General features: G+C 38.6%; 1 protein-coding gene across 2 annotated transcripts; it reads left to right on the forward strand.

Annotated features, from left to right (window-relative positions):
* The first annotated feature begins 1333 nt into the window (after positions 1-1333).
* LOC130097024 (N-lysine methyltransferase KMT5A-A-like) lies at positions 1334-24312 on the forward strand. 2 transcript variants are annotated; one of them, XM_056263701.1, is made up of 5 exons: positions 1334-1658; positions 2239-2371; positions 3326-3515; positions 11967-12023; positions 24078-24312. In XM_056263701.1, exons 1-5 carry the CDS (start codon positions 1544-1546, stop codon positions 24078-24080), a joined length of 498 nt encoding a protein of 165 aa, XP_056119676.1. In that variant the 5' UTR covers positions 1334-1543; the 3' UTR covers positions 24081-24312. The 2 variants fall into 2 exon arrangements, with proteins under 2 accessions (XP_056119676.1, XP_056119675.1); XM_056263700.1 differs by lacking the exon at positions 11967-12023 and adding an exon at positions 4185-4241 and having other exon boundaries at positions 1338-1658.
* Positions 24313-25788: the final 1476 nt, after the last annotated feature.

Here is a 25788-nt window from a genome sequence, read left to right on the forward strand (position 1 = left end):
TGTGTGTGTGTGTGTGTGTGTGTGTGTGTGTGTGTGTGTGTGTGTGTGTGTGTGTGTGTGTGTGTGTGTGTGTGTGTGTGTGTGTGTGTGTGTGTGTGTGTGTGTGTGTGTGTGTGTGTGTGTGTGTGTGTGTGTGTGTGTGTGTGTGTGTGTGTGTGTGTGTGTTGGTTTTGGTGGATTACAAGGTCTTTCCACCAGTTTACATACCAGCATTATAAGGACATTTGGGATTATAAGGACAAAGGACATGTCCTTGTAATTCAAAACCGTCAAATCATCAGTCTGAGTCTGAAGAACAACCTCCTGCTTTTTTATTGGATGTCCCTTTAAGTGGGTATACCAGTGTTCTGGTGTGTGGGTGTGTATCTCGTGACTGCCGCCTATCGGCCGGATCAGACGCTCCCGCTTTACACACATTTACACACTAATGGGCGTGGCCGAGTGGAAACGGCGGGCGATTCTCTTATTGGTTAATGACGCGCACGCGCAGTAGAGAGATTTATATGCTGGCTGAAGGTGGAAGCGTGCTCACTGCGGCTATGTGACAGCAGCCTAATTGGTAAGTACATTAAATATTATTACATTTTATATATTGATTAATATAAATTACTCATATCTATGTTTATATTTAAATTAAACATATCTTAGTGTTCTGTTGGCAGTCTTTAAAAATATTCACGCAGTCGAGCACGAGGCTCGTCATGGCACCCTGGAAACTGAATAATGCATTTATTGTTAATGAAAAGTTAATTAAGAATAATTATGAACAACTACGAGTTTCAGAAGAATGTTCACATCATTGAGGAAATCTGCTTTTTATAATGCCTCAATTTGCCTTAAATGTGCGTTGTGACAGGATTAAATTAAAGTGTCTGTCTGAACTCGTTCGTTGACGGGTGGAATGAAATCTATGGCGTCAAATAAAAAGTCAAAGATCGACATTTTATCATAAAATGTATTACCTTTTTGTAAAAAAAAAGCATAACAAACATACAATAGTTAATCCGATGAGGTACATTCGACGACTTTGTGGTGACTAACGTTAGCTGCTACTAGATTTACAGGCCCTTTTCACGATTCAAATGCATTTAAAATAAGTAGTTTCGAGAAGTTTCGACAGGAATAACGTTATATCTCAGCAGGGAAAGTATTCAAAGTTTCTGAAAATGTTAATTTGACATCTTTTGATGAAATTGACATAGTATAATTATTGTAATGCATATATTCACCCAAAAAAATCTTTGGGAAGTATACATTTAAACGTGTTTAATAAAAATAAATATATTAGTTGAATTGTATATGGCTGCCTTACTATAAAAAACAGCAATACATAAAATAGTATTGTTTTACTTGTAATGGTATTGGTGAATCAGAAGTCTTGCAAATTATAAAAAAAAAATAGGAACTGGTATTGTAAAATAAGATGGATAGGGACTGTATGGATGTGCAACTTATTAGATTTATGTATTTTTAAATATTTTTATGTAGTGTTTTTTCATTCTGTTTTTAAAATACTATACCTTCAACTCTGCAGATACAAGAAATGGAGAGTGGCTCGAGGCGACAAAGGCTAAAGCCTATGCAAGATGCAGAAGACCACATTAAGTCAAGAATTGACAAGCCAAATCTTGAGCAGCGATACATCAACAGATTTAAAGGTACACCAAATACTCTAAGTATCTGTCCTGTTTTGTAATGTCAGAGTACAGTACAACAGTACATTTGAAGACATGTACAGTCACACTGGAGTGATGAGAGCATTCAGTGCGTCACATGATCAACTGCCAAAGGAGGGCTGTGCGATATCACGCTTTAAGATTGTGAACTATTATAATATTCTGCATTTGTAGAGAGATCATAATATTATGCTAAAGTGCAAATTATCTCAGTTCTCCAGCTTATTGTTTGCATGTGTTTTAAAGCCTTGCCAGTTAAACACTTTATTCACACACTGATCTAACATGCGCTTAAAGTGTCAAATACACAGGGTTTCCATAAACACCATAGTTTTTATCTTAATTGAATGCAAACAGTTACGTGTCAGTATATTAGATCACTGGGTTGTTCATCCTATCTATCTATTTATATATATATACATATATATACATATAACAGCTCAGGTACACACTATATACAATGTGTTCATTTTGTTGGTAGTTGTAGAACATGTTACAGTGCAAGTGTTAATATGGTAAGACAATGAGGCTCTTATATTAAATATGTTTTTTCATCTTTCAGGACGAGGAGTGTTCACCAAGCAATTCATTTTAAAAGGGGATTTTGTGGTTGAGTATAAAGGCCTATTCACACAGGAACAAGAATCCTCTGGAGTGTTTCTTTTTGACTTTCCATGGAAAGGACAAATGTGTTGGTAATTAATTTTTATCCTTGAGTAATACTTTGATAATGCATTGTAATATATGCATAACATAATGGCAAAAACTTGCAATATAGGCCCTGTCCCAAATGGCACACTTCATGCTCACATGTATCTTGAGGGCTTACAATGGCTGCCGCGTGTCCGTTAAGTCCACAAGACCGTAGGGTGTCCCATTCTTCATTTGCTCGCGAGTGCCCTCTTTGCGGCTGCTATGCGTCCTCGATTTGCACTTCTGTTGAAGCTGTGAGCTCCACTGCAGAATTCTACCCCACAGTCAAAGCGGAATTACATCATGAAAGTGTGGACTCTGAGGATGACCGCAAGGGTTTAGGGTGCCATTTGGGACAGGGCCAATGTTCAACATGTTTAGAGTAAATTTTTTTAGAGATGCACCGATTGATCGGTTGGTGACCGGATTTGGCCGATTTTCACGTTATCAGTCTGACATTTTCGGCATGCATGTTAATCAATGAGTATGTTCACACCGGGAGCAGGAGCAGCGCGTGAGTGTCAAGCAGGAGTGTCGCATGAGCAGCATTGAAGTGGGGTTTCGGCGCCGAGTCTATTTGTGTTGCGCTTCTCACGCTCAGTTAAAGTGAAAGCACACTTTTGATGGACAAAATAAATATGATTTCACACAAAAAGTGCTCAAACATGAACAGAATTTGTATGTCTAGTGTGTTTGACCTTTTTTTATTATTCGGTTTGTGTAAAGTATATTGTTTTATAAAAACAAAACAAAAAGGGAATCGGCTAAAATCGGTATCGGCAGGTCAAACTCAATGAGAAATCGGAATCGGCCTAGAAAATTGTAATTGGTGCATCTCTAATTTTTTTGTTTCTTTATCCAGTAGATGAAGTTCGTACATGTTAATTTTCAAACACCATTGTCATGTTCTACTATTTGTCATTTTATTTATAATGATATGGACCTTTTTTATGCAGCATGGATGCATCGGAGGAGGATGGCAGTCTGGGAAGGCTTGTAAATGACAGTAACAAACCTAACTGCAAAATGAAGGTTGTAACATTCAATAACAGCCCACACTTGTGCCTTTTTGCTATTTTGGATATTTTTCCTGGGGAAGAAGTCACCTACAACTACGGACCATCAGAATGGCCGTGGAGATCCCAGGTAAAGAATGTTCTCCCCCAATATGCAATAGAGCATTTTCTAGAAGTATTTTCAAAGAATCTAGACAATGTAGGATTGTTGTTGTGTACACATTTGTCTTTATATTAATTATTTTACAGAGTAACATTACTGTCACAGCTTGGATGTCTGAATAACATTTACATGAAGAAAGATTTCCTTTACATCAAACTTTGCTTCAGTGGTCTGAAAATTTGTTGATATTGATTTTTAGCGGACCTTGTAGTGTTCTTGTTCAGTTTTCCTTATTTGCTATATCCCTAAAACAAGAATTGTTCATATTTTTTTAAATAAGGTTGCTTCAACCCAGTTAAATAAAAATAAGGTTTATTTAATTCATGTTTTAAATGAATAACTTCAACAATAAATGTAAACAGTACAAAATTGAGGTTACAAAACTATTCAACTGTAGTGTTTGTGCTTATGTGAGTATTTTTATATGCAGGTGTTCATTTTACATTATGACCATATAAAAAATAGAATAGAAACAGTAAAGTTTTGTATTGTAGGCAAAGATGTTCAAGACGTAGTTTCAGTTTTTTGCCACAATCAGACTTACAACATCTACATTTGTTATTGTTTTTATCCTGCAGCTTCTTTATCTCCAGCAAATGTCTACAACGGTATTTATTTTCATTCTCTCCTTTACAGATGAATACAGATGTTGCAGACAAAACTCCCTGTTTGGCAGAAGCAAGTGCAGAACAGGTATTGTGTAGTTTTGTAAGAGACATTAACATTTATTCTAGGTGTATTTTTTTGATTAATGTATGTTCATTATAGTCAAGTGTGCTTATTATACATCTACAAAGTGGAAAGTTGATATAGAGACTTGATGTAGAGCCAAGCACTGTGTGAACCTGAAAACACACTGCATTGTGAGGACGGAACGGTTTACTAGGACACTGTAGTGTGTTAGTTATGTAGGAAACAATAGGCATGAGATTGTGTTAAACTGAAAACACTGCATTGTGAGGAAGGAACGGTTTACTAGGACACTGTAGTGTGTTAGTTATGTAGGAAACAATAGGCATGAGATTGTGTTAAACTGAAAACACTGCATTGTGAGGACGGAACGGTTTACTAGGACACTGTAGTGTTAGTTATGTAGGAAACAATAGGCATGAGATTGTGTTAAACTGAAAACACACTACATTGTGAGGACAGAACGGTTTACTAGGACACTGTAGTGTTAGTTATGTAGGAAACAATAGGCATGAGATTGTGTTAAACTGAAAACACACTGCATTGTGAGGAAGGAACGGTTTACTAGGACACTGTAGTGTTAGTTATGTAGGAAACAATAGGCATGAGATTGTGTTAAACTGAAAACACTGCATTGTGAGGACGGAACGGTTTACTAGGACACTGTAGTGTTAGTTATGTAGGAAACAATAGGCATGAGATTGTGTTAAACTGAAAACACACTGCATTGTGAGGAAGGAACGGTTTACTAGGACACTGTAGTGTTAGTTATGTAGGAAACAATAGGCATGAGATTGTGTTAAACTGAAAACACACTGCATTGTGAGGACAGAACGGTTTACTAGGACACTGTAGTGTTAGTTATGTAGGAAACAATAGGCATGAGATTGTGTTAAACTGAAAACACACTGCATTGTGAGGACAGAACGGTTTACTAGGACACTGTAGTGTTAGTTATGTAGGAAACAATAGGCATGAGATTGTGTTAAACTGAAAACACACTGCATTGTGAGGAAGGAACGGTTTACTAGGACACTGTAGTGTGTTAGTTATGTAGGAAACAATAGGCATGAGATTGTGTTAAACTGAAAACACACTGCATTGTGAGGACAGAACGGTTTACTAGGACACTGTAGTGTTAGTTATGTAGGAAACAATAGGCATGAGATTGTGTTAAACTGAAAACACACTGCATTGTGAGGACGGAACGGTTTACTAGGACACTGTAGTGTTAGTTATGTAGGAAACAATAGGCATGAGATTGTGTTAAACTGAAAACACTGCATTGTGAGGACAGAACGGTTTACTAGGACACTGTAGTGTTAGTTATGTAGGAAACAATAGGCATGAGATTGTGTTAAACTGAAAACACACTGCATTGTGAGGACAGAACGGTTTACTAGGACACTGTAGTGTTAGTTATGTAGGAAACAATAGGCATGAGATTGTGTTAAACTGAAAACACACTGCATTGTGAGGACAGAACGGTTTACTAGGACACTGTAGTGTTAGTTATGTAGGAAACAATAGGCATGAGATTGTTAAACTGACGACACAGTAGCAGCTTCTTTATCTCCAGCAAATGTCTACAACGGTATTTATTTTCATTCTCTCCTTTACAGATGAATACAGATGTTGCAGACAAAACTCCCTGTTTGGCAGAAGCAAGTGCAGAACAGGTATTGTGTAGTTTTGTAAGAGACATTAACATTTATTCTAGGTGTATTTTTTTGATTAATGTATGTTCATTATAGTCAAGTGTGCTTATTATACATCTACAAAGTGGAAAGTTGATATAGAGACTTGATGTAGAGCCAAGCACTGTGTGAACCTGAAAACACACTGCATTGTGAGGACGGAACGGTTTACTAGGACACTGTAGTGTTAGTTATGTAGGAAACAATAGGCATGAGATTGTGTTAAACTGAAAACACTACATTGTGAGGACGGTACGGTTTACTAGGACACTGTAGTGTGTTAGTTATGTAGGAAACAATAGGCATGATATTGTGTTAAACTGAAAACACTACATTGTGAGGACGGTACGGTTTACTAGGACACTGTAGTGTGTTAGTTATGTAGGAAACAATAGGCATGAGATTGTGTTAAACTGAAAACACACTGCATTGTGAGGACAGAACGGTTTACTAGGACACTGTAGTGTTAGTTATGTAGGAAACAATAGGCATGAGATTGTGTTAAACTGAAAACACACTGCATTGTGAGGACGGAACGGTTTACTAGGACACTGTAGTGTTAGTTATGTAGGAAACAATAGGCATGAGATTGTGTTAAACTGAAAACACTGCATTGTGAGGACAGAACGGTTTACTAGGACACTGTAGTGTTAGTTATGTAGGAAACAATAGGCATGAGATTGTGTTAAACTGAAAACACTGCATTGTGAGGACAGAACGGTTTACTAGGACACTGTAGTGTTAGTTATGTAGGAAACAATAGGCATGAGATTGTGTTAAACTGAAAACACACTGCATTGTGAGGACAGAACGGTTTACTAGGACACTGTAGTGTTAGTTATGTAGGAAACAATAGGCATGAGATTGTGTTAAACTGAAAACACTGCATTTTGAGGACAGAACGGTTTACTAGGACACTGTAGTGTGTTAGTTATGTAGGAAACAATAGGCATGAGATTGTGTTAAACTGAAAACACTGCATTGTGAGGACAGAACGGTTTACTAGGACACTGTAGTGTTAGTTATGTAGGAAACAATAGGCATGAGATTGTGTTAAACTGAAAACACTGCATTGTGAGGACAGAACGGTTTACTAGGACACTGTAGTGTTAGTTATGTAGGAAACAATAGGCATGAGATTGTGTGAACCTGAAAACACACTGCATTGTGAGGACGGAACGGTTTACTAAGACACTGTAGTGTTAGTTATGTAGGAAACAATAGGCATGAGATTGTGTTAAACTGAAAACACACTGCATTGTGAGGACAGAACGGTTTACTAGGACACTGTAGTGTTAGTTATGTAGGAAACAATAGGCATGAGATTGTGTGAACCTGAAAACACACTGCATTGTGAGGACGGAACGGTTTACTAAGACACTGTAGTGTTAGTTATGTAGGAAACAATAGGCATGAGATTGTGTTAAACTGAAAACACTGCATTGTGAGGACAGAACGGTTTACTAGGACACTGTAGTGTTAGTTATGTAGGAAACAATAGGCATGAGATTGTGTGAACCTGAAAACACACTGCATTGTGAGGACGGAACGGTTTACTAAGACACTGTAGTGTTAGTTATGTAGGAAACAATAGGCATGAGATTGTGTTAAACTGAAAACACACTGCATTGTGAGGACAGAACGGTTTACTAGGACACTGTAGTGTTAGTTATGTAGGAAACAATAGGCATGAGATTGTGTTAAACTGAAAACACACTGCATTGTGAGGACAGAACGGTTTACTAGGACACTGTAGTGTTAGTTATGTAGGAAACAATAGGCATGAGATTGTGTTAAACTGAAAACACTGCATTGTGAGGACAGAACGGTTTACTAGGACACTGTAGTGTTAGTTATGTAGGAAACAATAGGCATGAGATTGTGTTAAACTGAAAACACACTGCATTGTGAGGACAGAACGGTTTACTAGGACACTGTAGTGTTAGTTATGTAGGAAACAATAGGCATGAGATTGTGTTAAACTGAAAACACACTGCATTGTGAGGACAGAACGGTTTACTAGGACACTGTAGTGTTAGTTATGTAGGAAACAATAGGCATGAGATTGTGTTAAACTGAAAACACACTGCATTGTGAGGACAGAACGGTTTACTAGGACACTGTAGTGTTAGTTATGTAGGAAACAATAGGCATGAGATTGTTAAACTGACGACACAGTAGCAGCTTCTTTATCTCCAGCAAATGTCTACAACGGTATTTATTTTCATTCTCTCCTTTACAGATGAATACAGATGTTGCAGACAAAACTCCCTGTTTGGCAGAAGCAAGTGCAGAACAGGTATTGTGTAGTTTTGTAAGAGACATTAACATTTATTCTAGGTGTATTTTTTTGATTAATGTATGTTCATTATAGTCAAGTGTGCTTATTATACATCTACAAAGTGGAAAGTTGATATAGAGACTTGATGTAGAGCCAAGCACTGTGTGAACCTGAAAACACACTGCATTGTGAGGACGGAACGGTTTACTAGGACACTGTAGTGTGTTAGTTATGTAGGAAACAATAGGCATGAGATTGTGTTAAACTGAAAACACTGCATTGTGAGGAAGGAACGGTTTACTAGGACACTGTAGTGTGTTAGTTATGTAGGAAACAATAGGCATGAGATTGTGTTAAACTGAAAACACTGCATTGTGAGGACGGAACGGTTTACTAGGACACTGTAGTGTTAGTTATGTAGGAAACAATAGGCATGAGATTGTGTTAAACTGAAAACACACTACATTGTGAGGACAGAACGGTTTACTAGGACACTGTAGTGTTAGTTATGTAGGAAACAATAGGCATGAGATTGTGTTAAACTGAAAACACACTGCATTGTGAGGAAGGAACGGTTTACTAGGACACTGTAGTGTTAGTTATGTAGGAAACAATAGGCATGAGATTGTGTTAAACTGAAAACACTGCATTGTGAGGACGGAACGGTTTACTAGGACACTGTAGTGTTAGTTATGTAGGAAACAATAGGCATGAGATTGTGTTAAACTGAAAACACACTGCATTGTGAGGAAGGAACGGTTTACTAGGACACTGTAGTGTTAGTTATGTAGGAAACAATAGGCATGAGATTGTGTTAAACTGAAAACACACTGCATTGTGAGGACAGAACGGTTTACTAGGACACTGTAGTGTTAGTTATGTAGGAAACAATAGGCATGAGATTGTGTTAAACTGAAAACACACTGCATTGTGAGGAAGGAACGGTTTACTAGGACACTGTAGTGTGTTAGTTATGTAGGAAACAATAGGCATGAGATTGTGTTAAACTGAAAACACACTGCATTGTGAGGACAGAACGGTTTACTAGGACACTGTAGTGTTAGTTATGTAGGAAACAATAGGCATGAGATTGTGTTAAACTGAAAACACTGCATTGTGAGGACAGAACGGTTTACTAGGACACTGTAGTGTTAGTTATGTAGGAAACAATAGGCATGAGATTGTGTTAAACTGAAAACACACTGCATTGTGAGGACGGTACGGTTTACTAGGACACTGTAGTGTTAGTTATGTAGGAAACAATAGGCATGAGATTGTGTTAAACTGAAAACACTGCATTGTGAGGACAGAACGGTTTACTAGGACACTGTAGTGTTAGTTATGTAGGAAACAATAGGCATGAGATTGTGTTAAACTGAAAACACACTGCATTGTGAGGACGGAACGGTTTACTAGGACACTGTAGTGTTAGTTATGTAGGAAACAATAGGCATGAGATTGTGTTAAACTGAAAACACTGCATTGTGAGGACAGAACGGTTTACTAGGACACTGTAGTGTGTTAGTTATGTAGGAAACAATAGGCATGAGATTGTGTTAAACTGAAAACACTGCATTGTGAGGACAGAACGGTTTACTAGGACACTGTAGTGTGTTAGTTATGTAGGAAACAATAGGCATGAGATTGTGTTAAACTGAAAACACTGCATTGTGAGGACGGAACGGTTTACTAGGACACTGTAGTGTTAGTTATGTAGGAAACAATAGGCATGAGATTGTGTTAAACTGAAAACACTGCATTGTGAGGACAGAACGGTTTACTAGGACACTGTAGTGTGTTAGTTATGTAGGAAACAATAGGCATGAGATTGTGTTAAACTGAAAACACTGCATTGTGAGGACGGAACGGTTTACTAGGACACTGTAGTGTTAGTTATGTAGGAAACAATAGGCATGAGATTGTGTTAAACTGAAAACACACTGCATTGTGAGGACGGAACGGTTTACTAGGACACTGTAGTGTTAGTTATGTAGGAAACAATAGGCATGAGATTGTGTTAAACTGAAAACACTGCATTGTGAGGACAGAACGGTTTACTAAGACACTGTAGTGTTAGTTATGTAGGAAACAATAGGCATGAGATTGTGTTAAACTGAAAACACTGCATTGTGAGGACGGAACGGTTTACTAAGACACTGTAGTGTTAGTTATGTAGGAAACAATAGGCATGAGATTGTGTTAAACTGAAAACACACTGCATTGTGAGGACAGAACGGTTTACTAGGACACTGTAGTGTTAGTTATGTAGGAAACAATAGGCATGAGATTGTGTTAAACTGAAAACACTGCATTGTGAGGACAGAACGGTTTACTAGGACACTGTAGTGTTAGTTATGTAGGAAACAATAGGCATGAGATTGTGTTAAACTGAAAACACTGCATTGTGAGGACAGAACGGTTTACTAGGACACTGTAGTGTTAGTTATGTAGGAAACAATAGGCATGAGATTGTGTTAAACTGAAAACACTGCATTGTGAGGACAGAACGGTTTACTAGGACACTGTAGTGTTAGTTATGTAGGAAACAATAGGCATGAGATTGTGTTAAACTGAAAACACACTGCATTGTGAGGACGGAACGGTTTACTAGGACACTGTAGTGTTAGTTATGTAGGAAACAATAGGCATGAGATTGTGTTAAACTGAAAACACTGCATTGTGAGGACGGAACGGTTTACTAGGACACTGTAGTGTTAGTTATGTAGGAAACAATAGGCATGAGATTGTGTTAAACTGAAAACACACTGCATTGTGAGGACAGAACGGTTTACTAGGACACTGTAGTGTTAGTTATGTAGGAAACAATAGGCATGAGATTGTGTTAAACTGAAAACACTGCATTGTGAGGACAGAACGGTTTACTAGGACACTGTAGTGTGTTAGTTATGTAGGAAACAATAGGCATGAGATTGTGTTAAACTGAAAACACACTGCATTGTGAGGACGGAACGGTTTACTAGGACACTGTAGTGTTAGTTATGTAGGAAACAATAGGCATGAGATTGTGTTAAACTGAAAACACTGCATTGTGAGGACGGAACGGTTTACTAGGACACTGTAGTGTTAGTTATGTAGGAAACAATAGGCATGAGATTGTGTTAAACTGAAAACACACTGCATTGTGAGGACAGAACGGTTTACTAGGACACTGTAGTGTTAGTTATGTAGGAAACAATAGGCATGAGATTGTGTTAAACTGAAAACACACTGCATTGTGAGGACGGAACGGTTTACTAGGACACTGTAGTGTTAGTTATGTAGGAAACAATAGGCATGAGATTGTGTTAAACTGAAAACACTGCATTGTGAGGACAGAACGGTTTACTAGGACACTGTAGTGTTAGTTATGTAGGAAACAATAGGCATGAGATTGTGTTAAACTGAAAACACTGCATTGTGAGGACAGAACGGTTTACTAGGACACTGTAGTGTTAGTTATGTAGGAAACAATAGGCATGAGATTGTGTTAAACTGAAAACACTGCATTGTGAGGACAGAACGGTTTACTAGGACACTGTAGTGTTAGTTATGTAGGAAACAATAGGCATGAGATTGTGTTAAACTGAAAACACACTGCATTGTGAGGACAGAACGGTTTACTAGGACACTGTAGTGTTAGTTATGTAGGAAACAATAGGCATGAGATTGTTAAACTGACGACACAGTAGCAGCTTCTTTATCTCCAGCAAATGTCTACAACGGTATTTATTTTCATTCTCTCCTTTACAGATGAATACAGATGTTGCAGACAAAACTCCCTGTTTGGCAGAAGCAAGTGCAGAACAGGTATTGTGTAGTTTTGTAAGAGAACTGTCAACACAGGAGCAGCTACAATTGCTGTCAATACCTCTGTGCCCCACAGTTTGGCAAGCACTATGCTTTTGGTTTGTGAAAATTCAAGTGTGTTAATTTTAAATCTGCAAAATAGAAAATAAATAATAGTAAATAAGTATATAAATTATTTGTATATACTTTTGTTTAAAAAAAAAGTAGAAGCTAAATTACGGTCTATCCCACTCCTCTTCCTTCCTACTAAATAGTGTCACAAACATGACTTGGTCCATGCAACTGTGTCATGCCTGGACAAATGCACAGTATGCCTGGGATCTGGGATGTCTGCTCTTAAGTGGATTGGTTTCAAATGTAAAGGTGAGTAAATACATGCATACTTGCATACACTATATTGCCAAACGTTTTGGGACGTTTGCCTATACATGTACATAAACTTAAATTACATCCCATTCCTGATCCGTAGGGTTTAATATGGAGTTAACCCTTTGCATCTATAATTTTTTATCCAGACATCAATAGCTGTATTAGTATCAGTGAAACTGACCTTTATTCATAAAAAGATGCCAATGAACCAAGTATTTAAAAATGTACAGTAAACTATACAACTTTGTCTCTACATTAATTCGGAGATTAGCTGTGTAATTATTACATTATAAAATATATAAACTAAAACCTATAAAAACGATGAGATATAAAGACATCACAGACTCCATAACGCAATGAATAAAAAGTATAAAATCATTGGTTACCCATAAGCCAATCACATATCGTTTGGTTATGACGCGCCAGCTCAGCCGCATCTAACTTCCTCTGTAAACCAGAGCATGTGAGCGAAGCAGAGCGGTGTAACGCTCAGCTCAATATTCCGCTCTATGCGCGTATGCTCCACTCAGTCGCTCGCGTCCCAAGCGAACGCTCCACTGATGAATCGCTCACACTCACCGGTAAAACAAATCCCGCTCAGACATAAATGTTTCTGTAGGTTACTTGCCTTCTGTTTGTACTTTGTAATGAATATCTGGAATAAATGTATAAATTACAGTAGCTAGGATTGTAAATAGAAGTTATTTACTGGTGATTCTGAATAAAAGTCTGTTCTTTTTATTCATTTAAATGCATTAAATTAACTTAATTAAAAAACATGTCTAGCCCTTTGGCAAACTTGCCTATTAAATGCAATAACTGAAAAGGTATATTTGATTTTCGTTATTTTATTTCCGTGAACATAACTGCAGTTGCAAAACAGGCATATTAAAACGCGCACGCACGCACGCACACACACACACACACACACACACACACACACAAACAAGATGAAATGCATGTAGAACTTCACAAAACACATCTGGACTATCATGCTCATAAAAGCACACACAGGTGAAATGCACTTAACAACATCTTATCAAAGCACACCTGGATGATTTACTGGCATTAGTAAAAGAAACGCGCGTTCTAAAGTTTAAATAGACCAAAACTGCGGGTAATTGCGGTCTATTTAAAAACGTCTCAATCTTTACATCACTTTAGAATTTACTTTTAGAAACATTAGCTTGGACAAAGTATTAGGTTTCAGGCTCATGCGGTGTGCCCGGGACAGTAATCCAGCGGCGGAAAACACGCGCTCAGCACTGGAAGAACCACTGGATTGATCCAGCATTGGTTTTCAAAATCCTAGGACATCTTCATGTGGACCTTTTCTCATTGAGCCCAGGTACTCCTCCATCTCACCTCTGGCACTGTCAGCTACACTCGAGTTGCTCTCATATGAGCCGAAAATGAGGGCCTTCTTGGGAGCGCTTCTAGCCTCAGTCACTGTCCACCGCAGTCTCCACACCACTGCATTCTGCCTCTTTTACCAACATTTCACGAATCTCTACGAGTTGATTGCTCACTGTACCATCTCTAATGATCCATTCAGTTTTAAAACGTGGATCCAATACAGCCGCCAACACAAGGTGCTTGTCAGAGTAAAATCTGTTAAAACGAGTAGAGACATTATCTGACAGTGTCTCCACAAATGCACGAATGTTGACGGAGCGGTTGTCAGGGACACTGGACAAAAGCTGTTTGATTTCCATTACAGCTGGAAGAATCATGCCAAGGTTTCCGAGCTCTTTTTGCATAGCAGTTGTAAGCTCTGCCAGAGGCAATAGCACCTCAGTCAGGGCTTGGAGATGAAGTACGTCATTCATGGTCAGCTTACTGTGCTCGGGAATTTTAAGTTTATCAGCCTCCTCAGTGTTTAAGGTGCTTTTTCTAATACTCTTTACAAGTTTTGCCGTTCGTGTGATCATTTTGTCTACATCAGCATGACCGTTTATTGCATCCTTTATGGCGAGTTGCAGTAAATGGATGGGGCATCGCATATGCAGATTAGATTCAGTGATGTATGTGGCGCTCATGTTTTCTATGATCTGCGCAAAATCTGTCTGGAATGGTGAAAGTGGACCTTCCTCTGTGCCACTGCCATCTTCCTCAAGGACCTCTTCCTCACCCTCCTCTTCAGTTGAGCTTTCATCAAACCCTGGGAGGTCGAAAGCCTTTACCATGTTACTTGCGCTGTCAGTCACCACCCTGACAACTCGCCGTTGTAAATTCCAGTGTTGCAAAATACTTTCATATTTATGAAAAATATTCTCAGCGGTGTGGTGTCCTTTAAGATGTTCACAGGACAGCAGCACAGTGTGACTGTTAAACATTTCATCAATGAAACTTGCCACAACACCCAGAAAGCTGTGTCCTCTTCTGTTTGTCCAAATGTCTAAAGTAAGCACAAAGCCATCTCCTAACTGCAACAGCTCTCTAAGTCTGCCTTCCATCTCGCTAAGAGCATTTGGCATCAGAGTGTCACGTACTGTACTGTAGCACGGTGTGGTATAGCCGGGCTGGGCAACGCTGACAAAATGGCGCATACCCTCACGTTCACCTTTTGTGAGAGGTTCATAATCCACGTAAACTATCTTAAAAAATGCGTCATCTAATTCTTTCTTCCGTGCATTAGACACAGAGAACTGGGGAGTCTGGGGACGCAGGAGAGGAAAAAAATTCTTTATCTCCCTTTGATTGGTAGCAGTTTTTTCTGTAAAAACTAATTTGTGTACATTATAATAGCATTCAGTACATTTTCTGTTGCCTACATCTAAATTATAGGCCTACCTAATTATTCGGGTCAGTTTTTTTTGTTTTATTTAAATTTAACAAGTGGTTCAATTAGGGCTGCACGATTATGGCCAAAATGATAATCACGATTATTTTTAACAATATTGAGATCACGATTAATTATCACGATTATTTGTTGATTTTAACCAAAACAAATGTTATTGTCACATAGGCTAATTATAACTGCTTTCACATCCATATTGTGCTACATTCCTGCTAATGTACAAGTATGTGCATCAAAATAAAACAGGTCCTCTTATTCACCAAAATTCAGTGCATCTCCTTAAAGAATAAATAAAAATAAATAAAACAATAAAGAAAATGTAGCAAAACTTCAACAAGGCACTATTTTACATTGTGTAAATATATTTTAGGAAGCAAAATATAAACTTGCATTGTACCTGCATAATGGGTGTGAATAAAACTCAAAATATACAATCAATAAAAAAACAAATATTCCATAACAGAATGTAACCAAATGAGAACATTTCAAGGCAGAACTATGGAAGTTCAATTAATGGATAAAATTCAGAGTCATTGTTGTTTGACGCTTAAGAATCTGAAAACCTGGTTGTGGTACAGTGTCAGTGATTGGTTGTGAAATCATACTGCATGAATTGAATCTTATTTAATCTTCCACATGAAAGTTTATGTGCTCGAATTATTTCTATGTATTAAACTATAGTTCAAAACAAGACGTTTGTAGTACTGATTATTGGAGTCCATTAATCGAACTTCCATGCCTCTTATATAGTAATTATATATTACTATGTAGTACCAATTTACTAATGCTCACACTCGGTCTCTCCCGCACGCAGATACTCGGTCTCTCCCGCGCGCAGACACACTCGGTATCTCTCGCGCGCTGTCGCACGCTCGCACACTGTCGAGTGCGCTCTTGGACACACGGGCTGTGTCCGAAATCTCCACTCAAACCACTACTCCCTAACCCCTATGTAGGGGGTAGGGAGTAGAGCACTATATAGTGAGCTCACCAAGCATAGTAGAAACACCACTTTCGGACACTACTCGATCGTCTCTCGGCGCCGTTTATTACGTCATTACTGTCGCACTATTTAAACGTGCTATCATCTGTCAGCTGGTGCAATGCATGATGGTATGTAGGGCTTGGGTTAGTGACCATCAGTTGTACACTACTTTTCAAAATGCATTCTGGGATACATTGAGTGGACTATATAGGGTATAATAATCATCACTTTACATTCGGACAGCACTACAAAATGGTGAGCTCACTATATAGTCCACTATATAGTGAGTAGTGGGAGATTTCAGACACAGCAACGGTCTCTCGTGCTCTGTCACTCGCGCGCAGACACACGTCTCTCTCGTGCACTGTGGCTCATGGAGGCACGTGATCAGACAGTGGTTTAGGGAGCGCTAGATTGGCTTTGCAAAAAAAAAAAAAAAAAAACTTTGATACGGAGCGTTCTGAGAACGGATTGACGCATTTTAAATATCGCTCGATCACGCGAATTTGATCGTGGGAAGCCAAAATCGTTATCGTGATTAAAATTAGATTAATCGTGCAGCCCTAGGTTCAATAACTGCTGTCTAATTTCAACTTAAAAATAGGCTACATCAACTACAATTATGTAGGCTAATTCATATTGTGTGTTGGCTATAGGTTATTTTTAGTTGCACTGATATGATGATTGCATAACAAATTAACAATTCGTTCCAACCTGACGTCAGCATGTTTTAATAATTAATTTCCTCATTTTATTTAAATCATACAAAATTAACAATATAATATTTCGATCCATGGTTTAGTAAATCGTGACCACGTTGTAATAATTTGTTTCCTTGTTTTAATAAAACGAGAGTAGCCTACGAATTAGTTCAACATGGCCACGATTTACTAAACCAGGGAACGATTTAAGAATTTGTGGAAACGAATTTAATTCGTGGCCACCCTAAATGAAAGAACGAATTCTTAATTCATGGGACATGGGTAATTTGTATATTACAATATATTTTTGTCTTCATGTCATGAGAGGGGCTCAGTACAACAGCCTACCTTACCCATTTATCTATTAATTTATTTTCGAATGGTATAGGCTATAGCTCACCTTTTGCTGCACTACCATGTTTGCGTAGCACATCCTCGTGCTTTCTGGCAATGTGACGCTTTAGATTCCAATATGAATCTTTGCTAACTCTCACAGTCTCTCCACACTCCCTTTCAATTTCTTCTCCCTGCTCGTTCTTAACTGTGATTTTTACTGGGCATTTATGCATAAGGCTCGCAACTTCCTTAAAACAATGTTTGAACTCCATAACCAACCCATTATTGCTTTAGCTAATTCACCGATTCTCGAACTAGCAAATCACAATAGGGCATTCTGGGTTGAGCGAGCGGCGCTGAGCGGACGGAGCGAGCGGAGCAGAATCTTCAGAAAGGCGCTCTCCGCTCAGGAGGAAGTATTACCGCTCCGCTCACATGCTCTGCTGTAAACACATATATAATGCGAAAACGAAACCACCGAGCGAAACACCGGAGTGAACATGGCTGTGAACGACTTTTTCAGACTTTGTAAAGTAAATCTATGCATCCACGGTACAATTAGTGCCTCTAATATTTAACAGTAGAGAGAAATAAGAAAATATTTGCAGCCAACTGTCAAAGTTAGGATTAGTTCTGTTAAACACAGCTCTTTGTTCATCTTGAGTCTGTCGGAAATGCTGCAACTTAATTGCAAGATTACAGCATGACATGGAAATATTTAAGAACTGGAAAAGAAAGGAGACACTGAACTGTCAAAAGGGTGCCAGTTCGAGCTCGACAGGGCCACAACATCACCTCCATTCAAAATGTTTAACAAACACTCTTCTTGTTCGGGCTTCAGTTTGCAAATGCCAGGAATCATGGGCATAGGAACCGGGGGGGACGTGTCCCCCCCCCAAAATTGGAGACAGTCGCATTTGTCCCACCCAAAAATTATACCGCGGAGAAAAATATTTGATTTGAAATCTTTAACTCGCATGCTTGTCATGTGCCTGTTTGCAGTCAGTTGCCTACTGGAAATTATGTCACATAAAATTTGATGAAAGTGATGCTTTGAAAACATATTTCTGACAATAAATGAAAGCTATTTGAAATGGTGTCTATTTTGTCTCGGCTGAGCTGAGATGAGAACAATATTCTTGTTCAGAATATTGTTCAGAAAGCCGTATTCTTGTTCAGCTGCTTCATCTCGTTGTCAGTCGACCATGATCGCGCTTCCCTCGCGCACGCGCATCTAGGTGACACGGATAAATGTACACAGCAATATATAATGAATATAGATCATAGATCTGGGAGATCCGTAGTTGCGCGGGATGTGGAAGCGCGCAAAAGTTCCAGAAATGTACAAAAAGTGCCCTGGCCTTGAATGACAAGGTAAGGAAAATAAGACTAAATCAAAATTAAATAACCAAGACTAGTTTGACCATGTGATTTTTCTCAGGAGATGTTTTGAGCATTTTACTTCAGACACCGGATTATCAGCAAACTGCAAACTGCCAATAGAACTGCTAGCTGGCTACTCAAAATAAACTAGCAATCTATTCAGTCAGCATATTTGTATTTGATCTGTGTGAGTTACAGAAATATAAGACTTGCTAGACCTACCTTTTTTATATATATATATTTCTTTGCACAAAAGTCTCCAGAAAGTGCCATTTAATGGTTTATTTATTTTTTTAAATCCCAATTTAACCCCTGATTAGGCCTGCAATTAAAGAATTGATTTGATATTTATCAGTTAGCCTAATTACTGCCATTCAAAATGTGTTTTCCTTTATCTTTACAAATGTATCTTTTTAGTAGAATAAAGTATGTTGGTGAATGTTTTGCAGTGTAGTAAATTTATGACACATTTCTGTTCAAAACATTAACGGATCTGTCAGGTTTCCGTTATGTGTCCCCCCCCAATGTTAAACTCATTCCTACGCCCCTGCCAGGAATATTCTCCACAACAGAGCGAATTGCATCCCGTGTCTCCATATCCACGGTCGTTTTCAATTTCACTAACCTATCTTAAACTCGGCGCTTAGCGTCTACATCACGGCTCTCAGCCCGCCCTCTGTTCGTTGATTGGCCGACTGTATTCAGTCGGGAGGAAAACTGAGAGATAGGTCGCTATCTCAGACTGAGTACAGAAGCGAACTGAAATTGAGCGGAAGTACGAAGTCTGACGTAGTCAGGCTAGGAGACTGGAGCTTTTGCTTAGAATTTTGAATACCAATCATGCTCAATATTAATCAGGAACTTTACGTGCATTCCCTTTAAATTAATTTTGTCTCACTTTTTAAAATGAATGAAATTGTTTAATGAAGATTATTTAGTGAATAATGATTTATTTTAAAAATGCATTTTTATGATTCTAATACTGAAAAATAGTTAAATGTGTTTTAGTGTAGATATATTAATTTATATTAACTGACTGTTGTCTTTCAGTTTGTTCTGGTGTGTGGCACAAGGGTTGTCTCAAGCAAGCATTTCCTGAGGTATGTCAGATTTACTTTTGTAGGTACCATTACATTTGTTATTTAAAAAAAAATACTGTTAGTTTAACATGTATTCTATTTTTAGGATAAACATGATTTCAGCTCAGAGGATGATAGTGAATCAGATGAGGACATGCATGAAGATAAGGATTATTTACCAGACAGCAACTCTGATAGTTCCGAATCTGATTCGGATGCAAGGTCTCTGGAGGTCTCTACTCTGTCCCAGGGTCCCCTCTCAGGGAATATTGAAACATTTGATACTAGAAAAAAAAACCCAGATGAAACAACAGATGACAAAGCAGGTGTTAAAGGTATAAACTACTGTTACGTTTGTCAAAAGCCTCAGTCTAAACTTGCCAGACATCTAGAGACACACAAGACAGAAGCAGAAGTGATGGAGGCTCTCAGTTTTCCAAAACGTTCAGTAAAAAGACGACGACTTCTGGAGAAATTACGTAATCGTGGTAACTTTCAACACAATGTAGTTGTTCTCAAAACAGGAACCGGGCAAATCAAATTAAAAAGAACTTCTAAGCAGTCTAAATTTATTCACTGTGTCTATTGTAAAGGAATGTTTTCCCGCAAAGAATTGTGGCGGCACTCTCGCAGATGCCACTTCATGCCAGAACAGGCTTCCGGTGGGTTTGCAAAGCCCAAAGTCTTGGGCTTGGCCTCAACTGCTCAGTCTGTGTTCTCTGAAAGTATTTCTCAAGGGGTTTGGAAGCTTCTTGACCCAATGAGACTGGATGATATAACAACAGTTGTTCGTAATGACTTCAGCATTTTGCAGCTGGCACAATCTCTGTACAACAAGCATGGATCTGATACTACAAAATATGAGTATATTCGTCAGAAGTTAAGGGAACTTGCACGTGTGTTGTTGGTTTTGCGTGGTGATTCGTTATACACCATTGAAGATGCTGTTAAGCCTGGAAATTTTCACAAAGTTGTCAAAGCTGTGAAAAAAGTGTCTGGTTTTGATGAAGAAAACAACTCTTACACAGCACCAAGTCTTGCTCTAAAAATAGGGCATTCTCTACAGAAAATAGCTGACATAATTCACTGTAGGGCTTTGATGACAGAAAATGAGGGCTTGATCAAATCAACTGAAGCTTTCAAGTCACTGTACTCCACAAAATGGTGTGAGCTTGTATCACACTCTGCCCTGAACACACTTAGTGAGAAGAAATTCAACAAACCATCGACCTTGCCTTTTACCCAGGATGTGCAACTTCTTCATACTCACCTCGAACAGTCTGCAAATGCTGCCTTTGACAAACTGAAGAAAGAAGCATCTCCCCAAAGTTACGCTGACCTTGCAAAAGCCACTCTTGTTCAGACTATAGTTTTTAATCGAAGGCGTGCAGGGGAGGTGTCAAAAATGCACTTGAAGAACTTCATTGCTAGAGACAAAAGCGTACTCCATGTTGATGTGTCCTTGGGATTAACTAAGTTTGAAAAGAAACTTTGTGAGCACTTCACTCGGGTAGAAATCCGGGGCAAACGTGGACGAAAGGTGGCTGTCCTCCTTACACCACAAATGGTGAAATCGCTGAATCTATTAGTCAGCAGAAGAATGGAATGTGGTGTACAGGATGCCAATATCTTTCTCTTTGCTAGACCAAAATGTTCAAGTTATTACAGAGGTCAAGACAGCTTGAGACTTCATGCAGAAAAGTGTGGAGCCAAAAAACCTGAATATCTACGCTCAACCCAGCTTAGGAAACATGTTGCAACCCTTTCGCAAATTTTAAACCTCAAAGACAACGAGTTGGATCAGGTGGCTGACTTTCTCGGGCATGATATACGTGTCCACCGTGATCACTACAGACTGCCTGAGGCAACAATTCAGCTTGCGAAAATCTCGAAGCTACTTTTAGCAATGGACAAAGGTTGTCTTGGAAACATCCAGGGAAAGTCACTCGATGAGATTCAAATTGAAGGTATTTTATATATCTATTGCATAGGTGTTATTCCAATACCAATCTCAACATTTCCATACAAGAGTATTACACTTAATTAACGTTATGATTTCAGATCAGATCCAGTTGACCGATACTGAAGATGATGCAGATGATGAACCTGATGGCACCAGTTCATTTGGCAGACAAAATGAAATGTCATCAATACAAGAAGCCTGCCAGAATGGAGGTAATTATTTTAATGGTATAAAGAAAAATGATACATTATAAGGTAGTGGTGTTTGGACTGAGAAGTACACTCACCTAAAGGATTATTAGGAACACCTGTTCAATTTCTCAATGCAATTATCTAATCAACCAATCACATGGCAGTTGCTTCAATGCATTTAGGAGTGTGGTCCTGGTCAAGACAATCTCCTGAACTCCAAACTGAATGTCAGAATGGGAAAGAAAGGTGATTTAAGCAATTTTGAGCGTGGCATGGTTGTTGGTGCCAGACGGGCCGGTCTGAGTATTTCACAATCTGCTCAGTTACTGGGATTTTCACGCACAACCATTTCTAGGGTTTACAAAGAATGGTATGAAAAGGGAAAAACATCCAGTATGCGGCAGTCCTGTGGGCGAAAATGCCTTGTTGATGCTAGAGGTCAGAGGAGAATGGGCCGACTGATTCAAGCTGATAGAAGAGCAACTTTGACTGAAATAACCACTCGTTACAACCGAGGTATGCAGCAAAGCATTTGTGAAGCCACAACACACACAACCTTGAGGTGGATGGGCTACAACAGCAGAAGACCCCACCGGGTACCACTCATCTCCACTACAAATAGGAAAAAGTGGCTACAATTAGCAAGAGCTCACCAAAGTTGGACAGTTGAAGACTGGAAAAATGTTGCCTGGTCTGATGAGTCTCGATTTCTGTAGAGACATTCAGATGGTAGTGTCAGAATTTGGCGTAAACAGAATGAGAACATGGATCCATCATGCCTTGTTACCACTGTGCAGGGTGGTGGTGGTGGTGTAATGGTGTGGGGAATGTTTTCTTGGCACACTTTAGGCCCCTTAGTGCCAATTGGGCATCGTTTAAATGCCACGGCCTACCTGAGCATTGTTTCTGACCATGTCCATCCCTTTATGGCCACCATGTACCCATCCTCTGATGGCTACTTCCAGCAGGATAATGCACCATGTCACAAAGCTCGAATCATTTCAAATTGGTTTCTTGAACATGACAATGAGTTCACTTTACTAAAATGGCCCCCACAGTCACCAGATCTCAACCCAATAGAGCATCTTTGGGATGTGGCGGAACGGGAGCTTCGTGCCCTGGATGTGCATCCCACAAATCTCCATCAACTGCAAGATGCTATCCTATCAATATGGGCCAACATTTCTAAAGAATGCTTTCAGCACCTTGTTGAATCAATGCCACGTAGAATTAAGGCGAAAGGGGGTCAAACACAGTATTAGTATGGTGTTCCTAATAATCCTTTAGGTGAGTGTATGCCAAGGTACTGTACCCAAGACTGCCTGTAGGAGCTGGCAGTATGATCACTATAGTTGTGTAGTACTATAGAATGTGAAAGCAACTTTGACTTGGGTCCGTATTCATTTAGGAAGTAAAGTAACTTGCATGTGTTGTGACTTGTTTCATTTTTTTATGATTTCTTACTGGGCTACCGTAAAATTGGGGTGTAACAGTTAAAATTACTCACGGTTTGGCTTTGTCAGTTTTAGGGGCATGGTTTCGGCATGGTTTGATATGTTCAGGGGGAAAAAGGACTACTGTCAAGTAAAAACAAAGAAAATAAGAAAAAATAATCAAACCACAAGCAACAGCATATTTCAATAAATTAAAATAAGCAAGGGATAATCCACGGCTAGCTGTGGATTTAACCATTTTAATGCACAACGTGGAGGCATTTTGGCTGTTACGCCAAACCCATGATTCGGTTCGAATCACGAAAGTTGCTGCTAGCTCATGGACACCTCCTACTAACGCTCTGCATCTCTGCAAGTTTCGGAGGGGAATGATTCAGATTTCTCTTGGCACAGCTACTAAAAGACCGAAAAGTTGCTCACGTCACATCTACATCGTCAAGCTCAGTTTGAGTCTGTGCAGTACACTCAGCGATCAGGAAAGGAGTACTTCTAATGGGCTTCACTTTTCTCTGTTGAATCCACTGTGTCCATTTCTTTTACTGTCTATGGCATCATGTCAATTAACAATCTTTAAACTTTCAGACTTGGCTCTGTTGAGGCAAAAACAATTCATGTTGATTCTAGTCTATTTTTGTTCATAAAATGTCATAGAAATGCATGTATTATCAAAATTACATGCATTTTGTAATATTTTGTGAACTAAATTGTAAATGTTTGTAGCTTGTAACTGATTTTTTAAAATTAAACATTTCACATTGCAATGTTTTCTTGTTTTTATCTTTCTTGTTTTTAGTGACTGAAAGTGTTGAACATCGGGGGAAGAAAAGAATATGGTCAAAAGCAGAAGTTGCTGCTGTGATGCGGCATTTTAAAATCCACATAGCCAAAGGTCATTTGGCGACAAAATCTGAGTGTCTTCAATGCAAATCTGCTGAAGAGCATGTGCTACAAAACCGGTCAGTACAAAACATTAGGGATTTTGTGAGAAACAGAGGTATAACAGCCAAAAGGAGAAGTCAGTATGAAAGTGCATGAGTGCTGTTCATGAAATGCAGCCATAAGCTTTTACATTTTGTAACACTGTTTTAGCTTATTTTATTATTTTTAAATGTTGTCTCCTTGCTGTCTTCTGGGTTATTTACCCTTCACTTCTTTGTTGATGTGACTGGTTTCCAATGAGATGTTCCAGTTTCTGTTATCAATGTAGCTGATTTCTCATTTGTTGTTGGTTTTACCACCAATTTGTTTTTGTTTTTTTGTCATTTTCCACCAATGCAATAACTGTGAACTGGACTTTGCATCGTTGCAGCACACACCATTACACAAATTGTTCCTGCTAACTAATGATTCTTTTCCTCTCATATACATTTTTTTTTCTTGTTTATTATTTATCGCTGTGCCGTTTACAAAATATGGTATTGTTGATCTCTTGCACTGTCGATCGATGCTGTGATGTAATCTCGTTGACAATCAATTGTTATTATTATTATTAGTTTCAAAGGGATAGTTCACCCAAAAATGAAAATTCTGTCATAATTTACTCACTCTCAAGGTGTTCCAAACCTGTATGAGTTTCTTTCTTCTGCTGAACACAAAAGAAGAGTGAAGAGTGTTGGTAGTCAAACAGCCGACGGTAGCCATTAACTTCCAGATTAATATTTGTTTTCCTACTATGGAAGTCAATGGCTATCGTCGACTGTCTAGTTTCCAACATTCTTCAATCTTCCTTTGTGTTCAGCAGAAGAAAGAAACTCATACAGGTTTGGAACAACTTGAGAGTGAGTAAATTATGACAGAATTTTCATTTTTGGGTGAACTATCCCTTTGAAACTCCTTGCTGTCTTCTGGGTTATTTACCCTTAACTTCTTTGTTGATGTGACTGGTTTCCAATGAGATGTTCCAGTTTCTGTTATCAATGTAGCTGATTTCTCATTTGTTGTTGTTGTTGTTGTTTTTACCACCAATTTGTTGTTTGTTGTCATTTTCCACCAATGCAATAACTGTGAACTGGACTTTGCATCGTTGCAGCACACACCTTTATACAAATTCTTCCTGGTAACTAATGATTCTTTTCCTCTCATATAGGTTTTTTTTTTCTTGTTTATTATTTATCGCTGTGCCCTGTTTACAAAATATGGTATTGTTGATCTCTTGCACTGTCGATTGATGCTGTGATGTAATCTCGTTGACAATCAATTGTTATTATTATTATTAGTTTCAAAGGGATAGTTCACCCAAAAATGAAAATTCTGTCATAATTTACTCACTCTCAAGGTGTTCCAAACCTGTATGAGTTTCTTTCTTCTGCTGAACACAAAAGAAGAGTGAAGAGTGTTGGTAGTCAAACAGCCGACGGTAGCCATTAACTTCCAGATTAATATTTGTTTTCCTACTATGGAAGTTAATGGCTATCGTCGACTGTCTAGTTTCCAACATTCTTCAATCTTCCTTTGTGTTCAGCAGAAGAAAGAAACTCATACAGGTTTGGAACAACTTGAGAGTG

This window comes from Rhinichthys klamathensis, unplaced genomic scaffold (assembly GCF_029890125.1).
Source record: "Rhinichthys klamathensis goyatoka isolate OS25496 unplaced genomic scaffold, OSU_Roscu_1.1 h1tg000209l_1, whole genome shotgun sequence".
Taxonomy (NCBI): domain Eukaryota; kingdom Metazoa; phylum Chordata; class Actinopteri; order Cypriniformes; family Leuciscidae; genus Rhinichthys; species Rhinichthys klamathensis.

What these genes read in the sequence shown, in the direction of transcription:
- LOC130097024 (XM_056263701.1), top strand. Translation starts at nt 1,544, where the DNA reads ATGGAGAGTGGCTCGAGGCGACAAAGGCTAAAGCCTATGCAAGATGCA. An exon ending in ATACATCAACAGATTTAAAG is followed by an intron (nt 1,659 to 2,238) that starts GTACACCAAATA and finishes TTCATCTTTCAG; the next exon opens with GACGAGGAGTGTTCACCAAG. An exon ending in AATGGCCGTGGAGATCCCAG is followed by an intron (nt 3,516 to 11,966) that starts GTAAAGAATGTT and finishes TCTCCTTTACAG; the next exon opens with ATGAATACAGATGTTGCAGA.